Source organism: Myodes glareolus, chromosome 9, assembly GCF_982192425.1.
Source record: "Myodes glareolus chromosome 9, mMyoGla1.1, whole genome shotgun sequence".
Lineage (NCBI taxonomy): Eukaryota > Metazoa > Chordata > Mammalia > Rodentia > Cricetidae > Myodes > Myodes glareolus.
Genome location: NC_142034.1, coordinates 29045803 through 29064323, shown reverse-complemented (window position 1 = coordinate 29064323; position 18521 = coordinate 29045803). Strand labels below are relative to the sequence as shown.

The following is an 18521-nucleotide window of genomic DNA, read 5'->3' as shown; positions in this document are numbered from 1 at the left end:
TGCATGCTCATGGACTATCTCACACCTGGATACACCACACACACACACACACACACACACACACTACATATACATACACCATACATATAGAGAAAATGTGTACTGTGATTATTTGATTTTAAAATAGGCTAGAGAAAAGCTGGAGAGATGGCTCAGTGGCTAAGAGCACTTGGTCCTCTTGCAGAAGACCCTAGTTCAATTCCCAGAGCCCACATGGTGACTCACAGTCATCCATAACTCCAGCTCCAGGGAGCTCCAGGGAATTTAAAGTCCTCTTTTGACTTCTTTTTGAAGCCACCAGGTGTACATGTGGATTTCCATACATACATGCCGGTAAAACTTTCATACATATAAGACAAAATGACTAAGGCTAAAAATTTTTTAAACAGACTACAGTGTGGCAAGGGTGACCAGAAAGTGGTTACAGCCATCCAAACAATGGGGCAATGGCATTGATGGTGACCAGGTCAATGGGGACAGGATGGTGATAAGTGATTGGATATATTTTAAAGGGACATGAGGAGATTTCTTGGTAAATAAGATGTTTAATGTGTAAAAGGAAACATAACCAAGGATTCCCAAAAAATTTTTAGTCCAAGCCACTGGAAGGAAGCTATTTCCATCCCCGGAGATGGGGAAGACTCGGATGAAGCGTGCCTGTGGGTGGGAAAGGGATTGCAGATCTTGAACATGTCGTGCTTGGGCTTTCTATTAAGCATTCAAGAGGAGGGGTGGTGTAGGCAGTCGAATAGATGAGTCTGGATTTCAGGAGAGAGAACCAGAGTTGCAAATGTGGAAGGCATCAGCATCCAGATGGCATTTAAACTTGGGTGAAGTCACAGAAATAAGAATAAATACAGGAGAGAGGCGGGACAAGTCCTCACTTCTGAAAGGGCAGCTCAAATCTTCATGACTTGGAATTGAAACCACGTCTAAATATATATCCTTGGGGCCCTATTATGGAAAAGACTCCCGTGTGGCCATCTTGCCAGTCGGCTGAGGAAGTGCAGGGAGGAAGGAGCAATCACAGAAGTCAGTTGGCACAAGATGGCGATTATAGAGATAGTCCACTCACCTGAGTACAGCATTGAAGACTGAGGTAGTAACTGAGAAAGGAGACTGGGGAAAATCATTCTTTCAAGATGCAAGATATATTTTACAGTATATGCATATATACAAATATGTGTATACACACACACACACACACACACACACACACACACACACACACTGTAAAATGAAGTAAAACTACTCTTGCCGAAGTAGGGGAGAATTTTGGAAGCCATGTTGGTAAAGGCCATCATTACCATGGGTGACAATGTTTTCTTGTGAGGAGATAAAAAGGAAGAGACCTGGTGTATTGTTACTTTTCTCGTTGTGGTGATGAAATGCCTGACAGAAGCAACCTAAGCCTGGAAGACTTTCTTTCAGCTCCCAGGATCCCACCCATGGTGGGGGAGAAATCGTGACGGCAGGAGCTGGAGGAGCCTCTCACACCATCCATAGCCACAAGATGCAAGAGACAAGTGTTGCGCTAAGCTCTCTTTCTTCTGTTTCTTCCGGGACCCCAGCCTATAGAGTGCTGCTATGTACATTTAGGGTGCTCTTTCCTCCTCAATAAACCCATTCTAGAATGCCCCCACTGACCTACCCAAATGCTTGCTTCCGTGCTGACTTTAAATCTCATGAAGTTGACAATCAGGATTAGCCATTCCACTGGACTCCCATCCTAGCCCTACCACTGACTTTGCTGGTTGACTTCAGATGAGGTTAACCACCCTGTGGTACGATGGCCTCATCAGGAAACTAATACTAAAAGGGCTGGGTGAGGATTGACAAAGATAATAGGTCAATTACCTGGGCAGTGATTGGTAGTAACTCAGTGTTCAGTGCTTTTGTGTTCCTGAATAGTTTTAAGGTGCACACCTGTTGAATCCAGCTCCTGGATGTTGGAAGGCAAGTCACTGTGCCAACAATAGTTTATTCTGAAGGCAAGCGCAGCACAGGGCGTGAAGGCAGTGATGGAATGTGCTTGCTTTCAAAGAAGCACACTTGACTGTGGTTGGATATAGGTAGTGCACACAAGGGCTTCGTGAGATGCTACTGCTTTCCATGAGAACTTGAATTTTGTTTTTTTTGTTTGTTTTAATTATTGTTTTGTGTGTATGGGGATTTTGTCTTCATCTGTGTCTCGGTACCATGTGAGTACAGTGCCCCCAGAGGTCAGAAGAGGGTGTCAGGCCCCTTGGAACTGGAGGTACCAAGCCCACCAGGTCTTCTGGAGAGGCAGCAAGTGCCCATCACTACTGAGTCATTGCTCCAGCCCCAGGAGCTTAAATTTCATATACAGCTGAGTAAAACTTGTCAAATATTCTCACTAACCAGGACCGACAATAAAAAAGACCAGTCTGAATTAATTTCAGGCTGAATTTAAAATGTCTTCTAAAGAAAATCCATTTTATTAAAGTCAAATTCTGCTTCAACAGAGTGAGGGTCAAGACTGGAAGCATGACATAGAAAAATGCATTGTCGGAAAGGGTTTGTTGAGACGATACTGGTAATTTAGCCTGAAGTATTTCAATTTTTAATGCACTGTACTGGCATGATATTTATATGCCTCTATTTTCCTTGCTAATTAATTAGCAGACAAGGCACCTCAATTACATAAAAGGTAACATTTGCATCATCTTAGTACCACTTGATTTCATTGAACTGGCACTTTTTTTACAGTATCTTCAATAGGCAAAACTAATGATTAATGGATTGCAAAGAGCCTTCTAGAATGGATAACAAGGAGTGGTTATCAGAGCATTGCTGCAAACAAACACTTGCTTCTCAAATCCTCAGGCAGTGTGTTATTCCTCAGGCTTTATCTTCCTTCATTTGCCTGTCCACATTTGTTATGACTTAGATGTCAACCATCCCACAGACCTGAACATTTGTGTACTTCGTCCCCACCTAGAGGTGTTGTTTAAGAAGGTGGTGGCATTGTCAGGAGTGGGGCCTCAGTGGAAGAATCAGGTCACTAAGGATTATTGCCCAGCCCTTGTTCAACCCTGACCTATCTGTGTCTTGATGGTTGAGGCAATGAACCCCGCCACATCACACTTCCTGATATCGCAACTGTGGGCCCCTCCCACCACCGTGTCTTTCCTCCCATGACAGCCTGTAGCCCCTCAAACTGTGAGCTAAAAGAAATCCTTTCTGCCTTAAGGTTTCTCCCCCCAGGTATGGAGTCACAGGGAGGGAAAGTTACTAATACAACACTCAGGTCATGGATAGAAAACATAAAGGAGAGCTTCGTTCGATCTCGAAAAAAAGAACGCAGAGGGCCACCAAGTCCAAAGATGAAGCCATCAGCTTTCTGTGTTAACATGCCTCCTCCAAGGCAAAAGGGACACACCAACCGGAGGCATTTAGAGGGGAGCTTATAACACGGCATTCAGCACACAGAACAATCTCTAAAAGGTGTTTTAATTAGCCTATTTATAATTTCAGGTTAGGCAAACCTCCCCCCAAATTCCCTAGTAAAATATGGATGTGTGCGCAAACACCGACCAGCCTGTAAATGCCTTCATCTTCACAGCTCTCGGGGAAAGTCCTCAGCACAGCTCCCCCAGGGAGACTCAGGATTAAGCGTGTTGACGGATCACAAAAGAGCCTAAGCGCATTGCTCCAGGTGCCTTTCTCTATGCTTAATTGAACATGTACTCTCATTGCAGAGGAACAGACTTGGGAGTGTGTTCACATAATGGAAAACGTTGCACACCACTTCCCAGGCTGCCGTCTCAGTAGCTCCTCGTGGCAGTGAGGGACGGGTAAGGTGCAGCTTGCCTCCAAGAATGCGATTCTCAAGGGCCCTTCTCTTCATTTGTTGCTTGTGTAAACTAAAACGTTATATGACTTTATTCTATTGCAATTGCCTTTTTCTGTTTCAGTTGAATTTGCCTCAGATTACAAGGGGTATAATCGTATCCAATATACGAAAATTGCCTCGTAGTTCCATATTGATCAAAGCCGGTATTGATCTTTGAAAGTATGAGACTATTTTCTCAGTAGTGTGGTCTGCTTTGAATGGGGACCATATATGCAGCAAGCAGATGGTGTTGCCTATCAGCAGTGGTCTGTGTAAAGCAGCCCCATGCCCTTGGTTAAAGCACCCAGAGAAAGTTCGGACTGAAGAAAGATTCCCCATTGTGTCATCTGAAACATTTCATTACCATGTGTTTTACTTGAACAAAAAATAAGAACTAAACTGGGGACTTCTTACTTGTAACTATGAGAACTCCATATGAGATAAATCTGAGACTCAACATAGTCCAAAGGCGCAACTGTCAACTTCCACAGCCATTCAGATCAGTAGAATTCTATACCTGTTGATTATCCAACGGTGATCTTCCTGTCCTTGTAAGTCCATAGCTGACACATTAACAATGCAATGCTTTCATGCCACAACCTTGATCTACTAAAGATAAATTTGGCTGTGTAAGTTTGTTGATGTCGAGAGATGTTTCGTGATCTACAGAATGTTTTTACCTGAAGAAAGCCTTAGAAATTATCCCCAACTGCCCATTGTTCCAAGTAAGGAGAGGTTATGCAGGTTACCCATGAAGAAATAGTAAGCTACTGGCAAACACATAATTAGAACTTCCACTTGAATTATGACTCCTGACGCGAAGTCTGAGGCTTTGCCGGCTATAAACCATTTTGTCATAAGAGAAATCATGAAAAACTCTTCCGATGTTGGGGCTGAAAATTTCTGACTTACCTCTAGTTTCTCTAGGGTCATAGTTCCTTTTGTTAGTTACCTTTCTATGGCTGTGATCAAACACCATGTGCAAAGTGACTTATGCAAGAAAGAGCTTATTTGGGGCTTACAGTTTTAGAGGGTTAGAGTCCATGACCCACATGATGCGGAGCTTGGCAACGGGCAGGCAAGCATGGCACTGGAGCAGCAGCTAAGAGCTGGCATCTTGAGACACAGCGCCAAGGCAGAGAGAGCTGTCTGGAAATAGAGTGGGCTTTTGAATCCTCAAGTTCTCCCCTCAGTGACACACCTCCTCCACCAAGGCTTCACCTCCTAAGCCTTCTTTAACAGCTTCACAAACTCAGGACCAAATGTTCAAATCTATGATCCCCTTCTCACTCAGACCAGCACAGCTGTCGAACTCCCCAAGCATCTCCCATGGAGAGAAAAGGTATGTGCATGGTCTATCATCCTCAATTCCAAAACCTAAAAGAAGGGAACTGCTTCCATGCCAGTCTCTGAGGCAGAGTGGCACCAGTCACGAGGGCAATGCTAACGTCAGTTCATGCCAGTTTCAGCAATGGTATTATGAGAGTCCATGCAGCTTTGTTGCGGAAACATGACGTCACCATGGAGTTAGACACAGGGCCAACAGTCTAATCCTGAAGTCTTGTGTGCCATGTATGGGGGATGGTAGGTGTGCTGCAGTAAAGTTAGCAGTGCAAGCTGAAGGGACGCTTGCCCATCACCTGGTCAGTGCTGGCTATTCCTTGCTTGGTCTCTGCTCAGCACCATCGCCATTATATTTAGTCATTAATCTTGTGTTAACTGAACATTTGATATGGTGGACCTTCAAAATGGGATCCACAATAAAAGAAGAAAACCCTTCCCCCTGAGGCTCACAGTTTGGTGGGAAGAGTCAGATAGCTAAATAATTCCTGGCAAGCAAATTCATCTGGGAAAGTCAGAGATCTGAGTGCGGCAGGGAGTTTACCAGGGAAGCTGAGCAAGGACACTGTAGGTCACAAAGGGGACACTAATGTTACCCAGCATGGCTAAGTACTTACCTGGAGTGAGCCTTGTGCTTGATGGTACTCGCAAAGCATGGTTCGATTTGTTCAACTAAATGCCTGTGAAGCAAGTACTGTATACTGCAGATATGGGAATGAAGGTTCTTATCACCTCTGGGCCCAAAGTCATACAAACGCAAGCAGCAAAGTTATTCAAACTTGGGTTCCAAGTACCAGATTCTTCTAACTGGATATTTTCAAGTTCTGTAGAAGGGAATTAAAAGTCAAAAAGGATTGGTAGAAGGAGCACAGTAGCAGCTGGTGATCCCAGGAGGGTGGCCACTGAGTGTGGTCATTGCATCTGATAAGGAAGTGACCAAAAAGAACTTTCCCACCAGGACCCTAGAGGTTGGAGTATCAACACTGTGGTGTTTTGGAAATGTGCTGATACCCCATGAGGAGGATAAACACATAAACATTGCTCTTTTGTCTCTTGCTTCTAGCTTGTACCCTTTCCTCAAATATGACGGCTGCATAGGGCTGGTCTAGTTTCAGGGAAATATAAATGTTCTTTATCTTGGCTCCAGTTATGCCTGGACTATCACTCATCTCTACTGCATCCATCCTTCCTTCCTCCCCACTGCCCCAAATAAAAATAAAATGCAATAATAGCAGCATGCTAGAGTAGCCAATACGCTCCTCGTACAAGCTTGGTTAAACAAATCACCTTGACCTTTAATAGGAATGTGCTGAATGCTTCCTTCTCTCATTCAGCATGTCAACCTTCAGGCCAAACTGCCATCAGGGACAGCCTCATTATGTACAACTCTGATAAGGCCATCCCTGGCTCCAAACTGCCTCCAGGCTGCAGCCCAAACTCTCAACCGTGTAGACAGGGGGCCTCATGGATGTGGTCTGTGTTGACCCTGCTAGCCTCATTTCTCACAATACCCCTTCACCTACATTGTGTCCACACTCAGGTTGTCCCTAAGTACATAGCCCTCTAAACTCCCTCAGCTCTGACCCCAGCATGCCTCTGTCAGCAGTACTCTTGACACCGTGTCAATCACAAACTGGTTACTTCCTGCCATTTAAGATACAGTTCAGGGAAGATCCTTCATTCATTCTTTCCAAAGTCCCCCCTCCAGATAAAGCTGACAGCCCCCTCTCTAGCCTGCACATCACTGTCTGTGACTCCTACCTGTATTCACCTAATTATGCCCGGCTCGTCTGCTCCACACTTGGTGCTAGCACAGGTTCAGGACCTGGGAAGGGTTACAGCCATGGTAAGATGGATACCAAGCATAAGCTTATTATGTTAGTGACTGATGAAACTCAGGAGGGCCAACAGGTGAGTGTGTGCTGTGGACATGGTGACTTTGTTTTAGGAACTTCTGATATCTCAGGCCACAGTACAGATTTGGTTCAGGCAGATTCCAGTTGCTCCTTCCCTCTTTGTCTTGTCCTGGGGCCTTGTGTTCCCATGGAAAGTCTTAGTTTCTTCTTAAATGAAAAGTCTTTAAAAGTGGTCAAGCATGATGGTATACACCTGATGAATGACAAGAAACACTTGAGAGGGTAGATGATTAGTGGGTTAAAATCAAAACCAGTCCAGGCTGCATCATATCAAGAAGAAAAGAAGAAGGAGAAGGAGAAGAAGGAGAAGGAGAAGAAGAAGAAGAAGAAGAAGAAGAAGAAGAAGAAGAAGAAGAAGAAGAAGAAGAAGAAGAAGAAGAAGAAGAAGAAGAAGACTAGAAACAGTTATGCTGCTCTTGTTGAGGACCCAAGTTCAAGTTCATTCACAGAAATCTCATCAGGTGGCTCACAACTTCTTATAATTCTAGATTCAGGGGATCTGACACCCTCTTCTGACCTACATGGGCATCTGTACACATATGTACGTAAACACAGACACATAAGTGAAACTAAAATATTTTTAAGAAGGGAGGGAGAAGGGGAAGGAAGAAAAAAGAATGGAAAGAAAAGAGATAAAGAGGAAGAGAGGGAAGGAGAAATACTTCATCTTAGGGTCAGTGAAATTTCTCTACAAGCCCAGTTGCCTGATCCCTCTTCGAGCATTGATGGAGCCCTGGAAGGATTCTTGTACCACAGTAGAGTGGGAAGGTTTTAGATGGAACAGGTAAATGGTAGATTTGTTTAGATTATTTCAAACTACTAGCTTGATTGTCTTCTCACATATCACAGTCAAGGAACACTAAAACTAAAACCCCCTGGCAATATCTATGTTCAGAGAAAGTTTGAACAACTTCTAAAAGGAAAATGGAGGAGTGTCTTTACCTATAAAAATAGATCGACAGCATGAATGCCTACAGCAGTAGACAGTGCAGTCAGCACCCTGGCTCTGTCACCTACATATGAATATTGTCATGTGCTGTCTTGGTCTTCAACTGAAATTAGGCAGGCACTGTATCTCCCCTGTCCATTGCTGTAAAATAGGGGCCTAATGGTGGGCCCAGCTCAAATAGGTGGTTTAGTGAATATCTGGTGGATTAATGAATGGCTGTGGCTTGCAGGTCAGTAAAACTGGGTTTCAGTTCCTACTCTGCAAGCACCAGCTTCTTCTATGGCTGTGAACTTTGTCTCTCTGGTCTTTATTCTTCCTATCAGTGTGGATGTTTTACTATATCCCTGACTGATGTTGAATGCCCCTCTGTGTGCTGTGAATATGTTTTATTATCATTGGTTAATAAAGAAACTGCTTTGGCCTATGGCAGGACAGACTATAGCTAAGTGGGAAATCCAAGCAGAGGTATATGGAGAAACAGGGCAGGGTCAAGAAGGATGCCAGCAGCCGCCGGAGAAGCAAGATATGAGGTAACACCATGGCCACATGACAATACATAGATTAATAGAAATGGGTTAATTTAGTTGTAAGAGCAAGATAGTAATAAGTCTGAGCCATTGGCTCACTGTTATAATCAATATTAACCCTTAGAGTGTTTATTCAGGAACTGGTGGGCAGGGAAAAAAATCTCCAGTTACACCTGACACATCTGTCTGAGTATGAGATTTCAGCTATGTGTGTACAATTTCCCTTACACAGTACTGCACTTAAATGATGACATCAGCTGTTATAGAGTTAGTCCTTTCTCACTGGGTCTTGGATTCTTCCAGAGAGACTCTGGGAGTGTGGCAGTCTCATCTCTCTTCCAGCCAGGCTTTGGTGCCCTACTGAGTACCATATTGTGGGTGCTTGCAGCACCCTGGGACATTTACCACCCTCTGGAGACAGATCTACAGTTCCGAGGGCATGGAAGACACAGTAAGATGGGATCAGAGACTGAGAAAGACAAGAGGCTTGGACAGGTGGTCAGGGAACACAACATTGAGAGATAGAAGCAAATAAAAAGTTAGGAAGCCAGAGGAGCTACAGAACCAGAGACAGCAAAGCCAGAAAAATAAGATGAACTGCAACATTTGGAAGTTGAGAGAAGAAAGCAATAGTATTCAATGAAGAAAGAGGGAGAAAGGAAAGGTAGAATATATCAAAAATTTTAGATCCTAATATATTATCATTTTCTAAAACTTAAACCAATACACTGAATAAAAATATTAGAAAAAACACCAAAATGCTAATAGTAATTGTGTGAAATGATTAGAATTATATATTTTTTCTTTTTTATCCTCATAGTCTTAATATGTATGCATGTTAGTTTTAAAATGTAAAAACTATTTACTAACAAAAAATGTGATCCGTAAGAGATCAGAGCGTCTGCATGGTCTACAGAAGGGTGGGGAGTGCACGAACCAGGTCAACTGCTGGGCTTGAGCTTTGAACCCTGTGGTAGGATTTGGTCTGGTTAATTTCTTCCTAGAGGTATTTTCTTAATGTACTTTTAATCAAGCAGTATTTATAAACAAGAATGGCAACTGGACAACATTTCAACAGGCCCTGAAGCCTTGACTTGCTTCTTTTGTTATGGCTACAATTCCTGTGTGTATTGGTTGTTGATTTTGGCTCGTGGCTTCAGAATTTTAGTCTGTTATCACGGAGAAGGCACGGATGGCAGAGAGAGCAGCTCCATCCACAATAGCAGGAGCTTGAGGTGGAGCTTACAGCAGCAGACACAGGCAAAACTAGGGGCTGGTTTGACATCAAAGGCCCACCCTTAATGACCCACTTCCGTGAGCCAGCCAGGCCCCAAACATTAAAGGCTCCACAGCCTTCGAAATAGCAAGGCAAGCTGCAGACCAAGCATTCAGACATGAGCCTGGGTGTACTGCTAAGGTAATGGTGCTCAGAGTTGACTTCTAAAATGTGAGCCTGTGCGGGGACATTTCAGATTCAAACCATCATGCAGAGCAGCCAGATGCTGAGGAACCCGTGGCTCTCCTGACAGTCCTATGGTAACCGGCTATGTTATTTCAACTCACCAGTATTCAAAGTCCCACCTTTCTTTCTTCCCTAAATCCCTGACATCAGCGTTAGTCACGTGACTTCTTTGACCACCAAAATGCGAGCAGAAGTGAGTGGCATGTACTACTTCTGGAATGGAGAAATTTTAGAGTCACCATCTTTTACCAGGCTTGTTTTTCATCCTGTCGCTGTGATCTCCAAGCCACAATGCAACCATCAGGGTCTCTTCTAAGACAGAGAATAAACAACAGTGACCTGGAGGGGAGCTGTCAGCCACCTGGAATGTTTGTAAACCATAAACAAAATTCTGTCGTTTGAAAAGAATAAGACACCAGCTAGGTGAGGAGAATAGCAATGGGATTGTTTGTTACTGAAGATACTGAGAGATACCGTCTTCTGAAAACCTATGCACATTTTAATATTATCTACAATAAAGACGTATCGGCAATACTTCATCAAGATGCTAAGTTTTGTTTCTATTGCCTTCCTTTCTAGATGATGCATATTTACTACAGGGACTTAATATAGAGGAACTGTATCCAGAGACCTCTAGTTTCATCACTTACGATGGCTCGATGACTATCCCGCCCTGCTATGAGACAGCGAGTTGGATAATAATGAACAAGCCTGTATATATAACCAGGATGCAGGTGAGCTTAACTTTGCTTCTTTGGCTAATGAGAAGCAAGTGCGAGGACTGCCTGAGTAGGGTCTGGGGTGGCAGTGTTGATATAACTAGGATTTGTGCAGCCAGAAAGCCCAAAGAACAACCAACAGAAGCTTGTTTGCCTCACAGTTCTGGGGGACAGAGACCCAGATGAAGGAACTGGAATGCTTGGGTAATTTGGGGGAATGTGAGAATCTGCTCCACGCCTGGTCTCTAGCTTCTGTGGCTTTCCAGAAAGCTTGGGTGTTCCCTGGTTCCAGGTGTACCACCCCAGTCTCTGCCTTCATTGTTACTTGGTGTTCTCTGTGTGACTGCCTCTCTGTCCCATCCCACCCTTTAAAAAGACCTTAGCCATACTGAATTAAAGCACTAACCTCAGTGACTTCATATTAATGGAGCTGATTGCCTCAGAAGTAGCCCTACTTCCAGGTAAGGTCACATCCCGAGAACTACAGACTACCAATACCTTCAATTTACGAGTTTGGGAAGACACAATTAAATCCACAATGCCTGTGTTTAGAGAGTCAGCATCTAAAATGGACTAGCCTGGTCTGTGAAGAAGGGTTCACTTGCCTGAGGGAAAGACTGGAGAATCAGTTCCACAGTCTCGCTCTACAGATAGTGTTCAGTGTTCAGATAGAGGTGCAAATGGATACAAATGCAATGGCTCGTTCCTGCAACCCTGGCACGTGAGAAGCTGAGACAGGAGGATCACCACAAGTTCTAGGCCCGCCCCGGCTACCGAGTGGAGACCTATCTCAAAAACTTGATTCTTAAGCTAATGTTTTAAACCTAAATAAGCTAAAGCGTCCCTCAGTGGCAGAGTGTTTGCCCTACAAGGATGGGGCCCCCGGTTCATTCTCCAGCACTAGGAGCAGTAAAAAGAAAAACTTATATCAATTTCAATATGAAGGGACTTCTCCGATCTTTTAAACATAGTGTGTGTGTCAGTCTCCAAGCAGAGGTATCATGGTGCACAGCATCTCATAAACGAGCTTTGAATATGGGAGTTTTTAAGTATCGTTTCAGATAGTCTATCCCTCGGCCCTGCAAAGGGACCAGCTTGTGCCAGCTTTGCTTAGTGGCTCGTTTGTGCACTCCAGGCTGGCCACCCTCCTCCGCTTCCCCGTGATGAGGGTAGATTGCACGCATCTGTTCCAGCACCGGATCGTCCATATGTAGAAAGCCTGAGGGAAGATGAGCAAGGGCAGCAGAGCCCCATCTCCTTGGCAACATCTATGTTCATGATCAGATGACAGGAAGCTTCCAGTCCCTGGTCCTGCTAGGACTTGTTGCATGACAAGCAACAATAACTCCCTCAGGGTCACTCACTTAGGAAAGGGGCATGTTCAAGAGATACCAGAGGATCTCAGAGAGTTCAAGACCAGAAACTAATAAGGGAGGGGGGCTCACTAGAGTCAGAATGCCAGAAGTTCTCTCCACTCTCCCCTCTTCCCCCTTTATCTTTTTCTCCACCCCTTCCTCACTCTCCCTTCCTCCTTCTCCCCCTCTACTCCCATTCCTCTTCTTCCCCTCCTTTCCTGTTCCATCTCATCCTTCTCCTCCTCTCTTCTCCTCCTTCTTCTGGTACATTTGCTTTCCCCTTTTTTCGTTTCACAATCTTACGGTAAAACTGTCCAGGTATTCCCAAGAGAAAAAATTGCATTGCTCCAGCTTACTGCTGTGGACCAACCACTATAGTCTAGGTAGTAACCATGTATGGTCAAGGCATCAGAGAAAGCAGACGCTACTGCCTGGGTACATTTGAGGATGAGAATCAATGGGTTGTTTAAAGCCCATGAGCTAGTGCGTTAGATAAAAGCGTACTTCATGTCTGAAGGCATCAGTGGCCCTTCACCTCAGTTTGGCTGGCAAAAGGAGCTCTGAAGACTCCTGACCTTTCCCAGGTAGCTGATGCTGTGTGGTCAGACAGCAGCCTGCTTGGCCTTTCCTCCCCGGTGCATCCACGGAGTGACTGGATCTCACAACTGTTTCTCTCCTTAGATGCATTCCCTACGCCTCCTCAGCCAGAATCAGCCATCGCAGATCTTTCTGAGCATGAGCGACAACTTCAGGCCCGTGCAGCCCCTCAACAACCGCTGTATCCGCACCAACATCAACTTCAGTTTACAGGGGAAGGACTGTCCTAACAACAGGGCCCAGAAGCTGCAGTACAGAGGTGAGTACAGCGGCCGCTGGAACAGCGCCCAGGCCAGAGGTCCATCTTTGAGCTTAGGCCTATTTCTCACCGTAGGAACTCTGGCGGAAAAGTCACTGCCACAGTCATTTTCAAGGTTTCTGTCTGTCATACATAGATGATGGAGATAAAGGTTAAAGGATTGATTTATGTGATGTATGTTGATGCGTATAGATATTGAATGTCACATGTATCAAACCTTTGCATCTCCGTGGGTTCAGGCAAAACAGTCCTTTCTATTGACAGTTTGATCAGAGAGCTCAGAAAGCCTGATTTCCCCAAGGCCGTGTTAGAACAGAGCAGTAAGAAGCATTGGAGGGTTTAACTGTGTGTCCCCTTAAAAGGGATGGAACGCTCTAGATGACACGATGTGCTAGGGCCCAATGAGGGAGTAGTCGTATCTTTGTCCAGTGCCATGTCCCTATAAGCAGTTATTATTCCTACTAAAGGGGCACTTAAGATGACATCTGTCTCTGGTGACTGGCTGGTCCACACTCAGGCTTCTGTCTTTTCTTCTACACACTAACTGAACATCCATCAGCCATCACAATGAACTCTCAGTGTGGAAAGGGAGGTCAAACAGGACAGAGTTTCATAAATGTCCTGGACTAACAATTCCTGCAACTCCAATCTGGGCTTCTCCCACTGTTCCTGATCTCTTCCTGGAAGTCTTAACAGTCACCATAGCTTGTGCCTGCATGGGAAGTCCTTTATAACAATGGTATAGTCCCCAATTACAAGGGCTGTATTCATTTCCAGAAAGCTTTGGAAGGCAGATACAACTGCTGCCCCTCAACCCCAACTGCCTTGGTCCTTTTCCCTCTGGGTCCCTTTTATCCTTTTATCTCTCTTAGACACTCACAGGATGTCTGAACTACAGAGTCCTTGCTCCCTTTCAGTCACCACTACCAGACAGACACCCAGATCTGTCATTGACCCTTCTCTATATGCCTCACCGATTTATTGGGCACCTGCTATATATCGAGCACTTGGGCAGTAGTGGTGGTACAGTGGTCATGACCTAACCAAGGAGAGGTTGGGATCTAAACCAGGGCTTGGCACTTTGGGCATAAAGAAGCAGCAATAAGTATATCAGGTGATGTAGGTCAGGTCCTCTCGGTCTCACTCTAGTGAAGTAGTGTGAAGTCGGCCGCGGGGAGCATGCAAATGGTGGAGCAGGACACCAGCTACATTCAATATGCAAACAGAGGGGAAATGGTTAGATGAGGCTGGTAGCTAAAGTCTACGTGACAAAAAGAGTCTCTATCTGCCCCAGCCTTTGCACACTTGAGTGGGACTAGCTTGAAGACACAAATACTTTAATTCTTTACAGTCACTTGGCCAGCATTCTGGAAGGCACAAGTCTAGAAAGTCCTGGGGCAGGGAATAGTCAAGCAGACTAATAAGCAAGCAGGCTCTTAGAAGATGCCCCTTCCCCTTTGGACTAGGCCCCTTGCACTGTATGCACATTAACACCATTGTGCCTTGTTTTGTGTTGTGTGTATGTGTGTGTTCGGTTTTGTTTCTTTCTCTCTTTCCAGTAAACGAATGGCTCCTCAAGTAGGGAACCTAAGCCAAGAAGAATCCCACCTCAGTGAAATTCTACAACTGTGAATTGACGTAACCCAGAATGGCCCCTCTTTCTTCCTCCTCTTCCTTCCCCTAAGCCTTTCACTCTTTGGATTGGCCCCTTATTCATGGAAACTGTTCGCAAAAATGTGTCAGAGGAGCGTATCTCTACACACACACACACACACACACACACACACACACACACGCATGCACGCACACGCATACACATACACACACACACACACACATACGTAAACACAAGTACGCACACATCTATACCACCTCCATGATGGGAAGTAAAGTCATAGAAATAAAGGTTTGTTCATCAAAGGTCTTAGAAGAAAACAACCAGTTAACCTGATTACAATTTTGATACTGTTTCCCTGAACTAATAACTCTATCCGATGAGACTTCTCAGCCTTTGTACATACAAAAATTCTTCCAAAAGAGAGAGGGGAGAAAACATCACTCTAAAAGCATCAAGTGGACTCTGTATCTCATCACCCCTGATGGTGTCCTAGGATACTCTGTGGATGCTGGTGACGTGTGAACCAGGACAAAGCTGACCAAGGACACTTATTTCTAGATTACGATTCTTCTGTTTACTCAATGATTTAAAAAGAAAATAATAAAAAAAGGACAGACATCAAAGAGCTCTACGTCATGTATATATATATCACCTCAGACTATAAGAATGGAACTATTTCCCCCTTTGTCACATAACTGTACTAGGATTTGCCCGAGAACAGAATCGATCCATTCGCTGTTTCTTGTTTTCTAAAGGTCATACATTGTGTTTGGTTATTGTTAACAGCCCAATAAATGTGTTTAATGCGTTGATTTCATTTTTTCTGGCTTTGGTCTGTTCTCCATCCTGCCAGGCTCAGCCCTAGCCCCATGCAGCTACCTTCTTGGGTCTCCCATGTTCCTTCATTTCCATGTTTTGTTCATTTGCAGCCAGTTTTACTGAGTTTGTGGCAAGCAGGAATGCACTTGCTAAGCAGGTATGCCTTTAATTCCACTCCATGGCTGGTCATTCATCCCAGGTGAGCTTCGGCCTGATATAGTAGGCAACAGATTCCTTGCGTTTCAAAACTGCCATTCCCTGCCCCCCAGCCCCTGTGATGCTCCTGAAGGAATGCACTTTGCCTTGTAAATTCCTGGGAAATTGGGGTATCTTTTCTCTCCAGGTGCAGCCAGATCTCACAAAGTACAAACGAATGCCTTTCTTTTCTTGTTTATAATGGTCACTCACTGTGTTTGGTTACTGTCAAAAAAAAAATCAATAAATGTGTTTAACAAGTTGCCCAATGCTCATGTCTGAGTTTATTGAGGAGGAGGATGCTCCCTGCTGAAGTTCCCTGAGTCCTGCTGGGTGCACGGAGCAATTGCATCCAGCCAGCAGGGCAGTCATAGCTGCCGGAACAGGCTGTCTGGCCAGTCCCAGAACCAGGTAATTAATACCCTGTTGAGAAAACATATAGGCTTAGCTGTTGGAAGGGATGGCTCGGATGTTCGGTTGGTTGCCAAATTAAAAATAACTTTCTTCTCTCCTTCCTGTCACAATGTCCAACAGGAGGGGAAGCACTGGCAGAGTAGGTTTGTACAAAGAGCTCTGACAAGGTAGTTGTACTGGAAATCCCACCTGGGGCAAAGTATGTTGGTAATGAAAAATTCAAACAATCTCGTAATTAAAATACAGTGCTAAGCTGGACTTTTCTCTCCACATTTTGCATTAGAGTAGTTATAGGACTACCTGAGCTGTGTGGGTTATCTAGCTCTACTTCTAAGCAGTTGCATCTTTACAAAAAACCAATTATATACAAAAAGCTTCATGTGAGCAGAAAGTATCTTTACATTGTGTGGCTGGCTGCTTGCTGCTCTGTGGTCACAGAGTCCCTTAACCTGTGATGGTAGCCAGTGAGGGAGAAGGACCCTGAAAATTAAGCAAGTAAATTGACTTCACTCTACTATCTGACTACTGCATGGCATGGCCCTGTGTAGGTTACTGTACACTGACGATATTAATACTTATTCTGTGAGTTCTGTAAAGGCAAAAAAAAAAGAAGAAGAAGAAGAAGAAGAAATAAAAAAAGAAAGAAACAACTATTGCCACAAGGAGAATAAGAGTTTTTTCTGGAGTCAAATTTGAGTGACAGATCTGGCTCACCACATGGAGGCAATTTCATCATAACAGAGCAAAGACAAGTGTAACTCAAGGCAAATGTAAAAGACAGCAGCGACTGTATCTGAATGGTGGCTACAGTAAGAAGAGGGAATCTCTCCTATGGGCCGCAGCTATTAGCGGATGACATTCTTAGCTTTGGAGCTGGTGGAAGCTAGGGAGGTACAAAGTTAATAGATTCAAAAAGGGTTTTACCTACTTGTCTCAAGATGTTAGCCCAAACACAAAAGTAAGCAAAGAATGGCTTTCTGGGGGGCTAAAGCTAACCCAAGCTGAGGTAACTGGGCTCTGGGCCTGCACCATTCCCACCTGTCCACGTGGCTGCAGGTCCCATCAGTGCAGCCATAACTGCAGAGATAGCTCGTGAATAACTACTTCTGAAAGCGCACTATCTGCTCTTGACTGCCCTGGAAGTGAAACCCAGGAAGCGTTTGTATGGCCTCCTCACCAGAAGTTTATCAAAACCGTACCACGCCTCCCTTCACAGGAAGAGGTTAGTACTAATCACCTGGCCACACCAGAATAGCATCAAGACGAACAGGCGTTCTGCAGACAGGGTAAAGAGGTGTTGAAAGCAGACTGGAGGACCCGGGCTCCCAGGCCCTTTTCTGTTGCCAGCCTCCTCTGTGACGTTGGGAAGGTCAGTTCATCTCCCTGGAGCCGGGGGCGAGGACCAAACAACCTCCAATGACCTTCTCACAATGACATTCCCCACCCCAGGTTTCTCTCTCTCTCTCTCTCTCTCTCTCTCTCTCTCTCTCTCTCTCTCTCTCTCCTTTAGTCAAAGGTAGGGGCAGATTAAGAAAACCCAAGCGATCAGCTGTCCCCAATGTCCCTGAACCATGGAAGAATTTCTCCTTAACTGACTTAGCTTGAAATGGGACAAACTGGTCTCTATCTTCCATCTTTGAGACCAATTCACAAAGGCCCTTCTTCAGGTCCACTGGGGTTTCTAATAAGGCAGGAGGGTAGACAGTCCACCTTCAAACCAAACAGGAACGATGAGCTTAGCTAGACCATGATGTAGTTTAGGTAGCAGGATGCTTACCTAGACATGCACGAAGCCCTGTGTTCAATCTCCAGCACCATGTGAGCTGGACATGGTGACGTGACTCATTCCTGTCATACCAGCAGTGGGGGAGGTGGAAGTAGGAGAATCATACGTTTGTGAGTTTGAGGCCAGCTTGGGCTACACAAGACCTTGTATGATAGAGAAAAAAAAAAAAACCTGAAGAAGAGGTTGGCATTTCTGCAGGTCCAGTTTGGTTTGACATAGGGGCCTCTCTAGGTAGCCCAGGCTGACCTCAGACTCACAATTCTCCTGCTACAGCCCTCCCAAGTGACTGGAGTGTAGGCCTGAGCCACCGTGCTGTTCTTCAAGTTCAGAAGTGTTTGAAGTATCAAAAATCCTCTAGACCTGAGGACATCAAGAAGTAAAAGTAAGTAAACACATTTGCCATCTCGGGAGCGGAGGCTGGAGTGGGCAGAGTGTGCTATGTTCTGTGGACTTGCCAGACATCTGGCTTTAATGTCAGAGCCCCTGACTGGGATGGCTGTCCCTTTCTTCTGGGAGGGATCTGGGAGGATTCTGGGAGGGATCTGGGGGGACTGCTGATTCTCATTTTTTTCTCCTATCAGTCGGGGGAGGGGAGGGTAAAGATGAACACAAGAACAGGAGGAGAAAACTGGGTGATACAAAGAGAAAACTAAAACTTTGCAGTTATCTCGGGGGAACACATTTTTCTGTGTTTCTAATGCCATGGGA

General features: G+C 44.9%; 1 protein-coding gene across 3 annotated transcripts in view; it reads left to right on the top strand.

The window, feature by feature from the left end:
• The window catches only part of Ca10 (carbonic anhydrase 10 (inactive)), a 512317-nt gene extending 496440 nt beyond the window's left edge, over positions 1-15877 (top strand). For all 3 annotated transcript variants that reach the window (XM_085695654.2, XM_048446895.3, XM_048446896.3), the window contains exons 8-10: positions 10631-10785; positions 12807-12981; positions 14541-15877. In XM_085695654.2, coding sequence (XP_085551780.1) covers positions 10631-10785; positions 12807-12981; positions 14541-14563 — 353 coding nt within the window. In that variant the 3' untranslated portion in view covers positions 14564-15877. The remainder of the gene's footprint in view (positions 1-10630; positions 10786-12806; positions 12982-14540) is intronic.
• The last annotated feature ends 2644 nt before the right edge of the window (positions 15878-18521 follow it).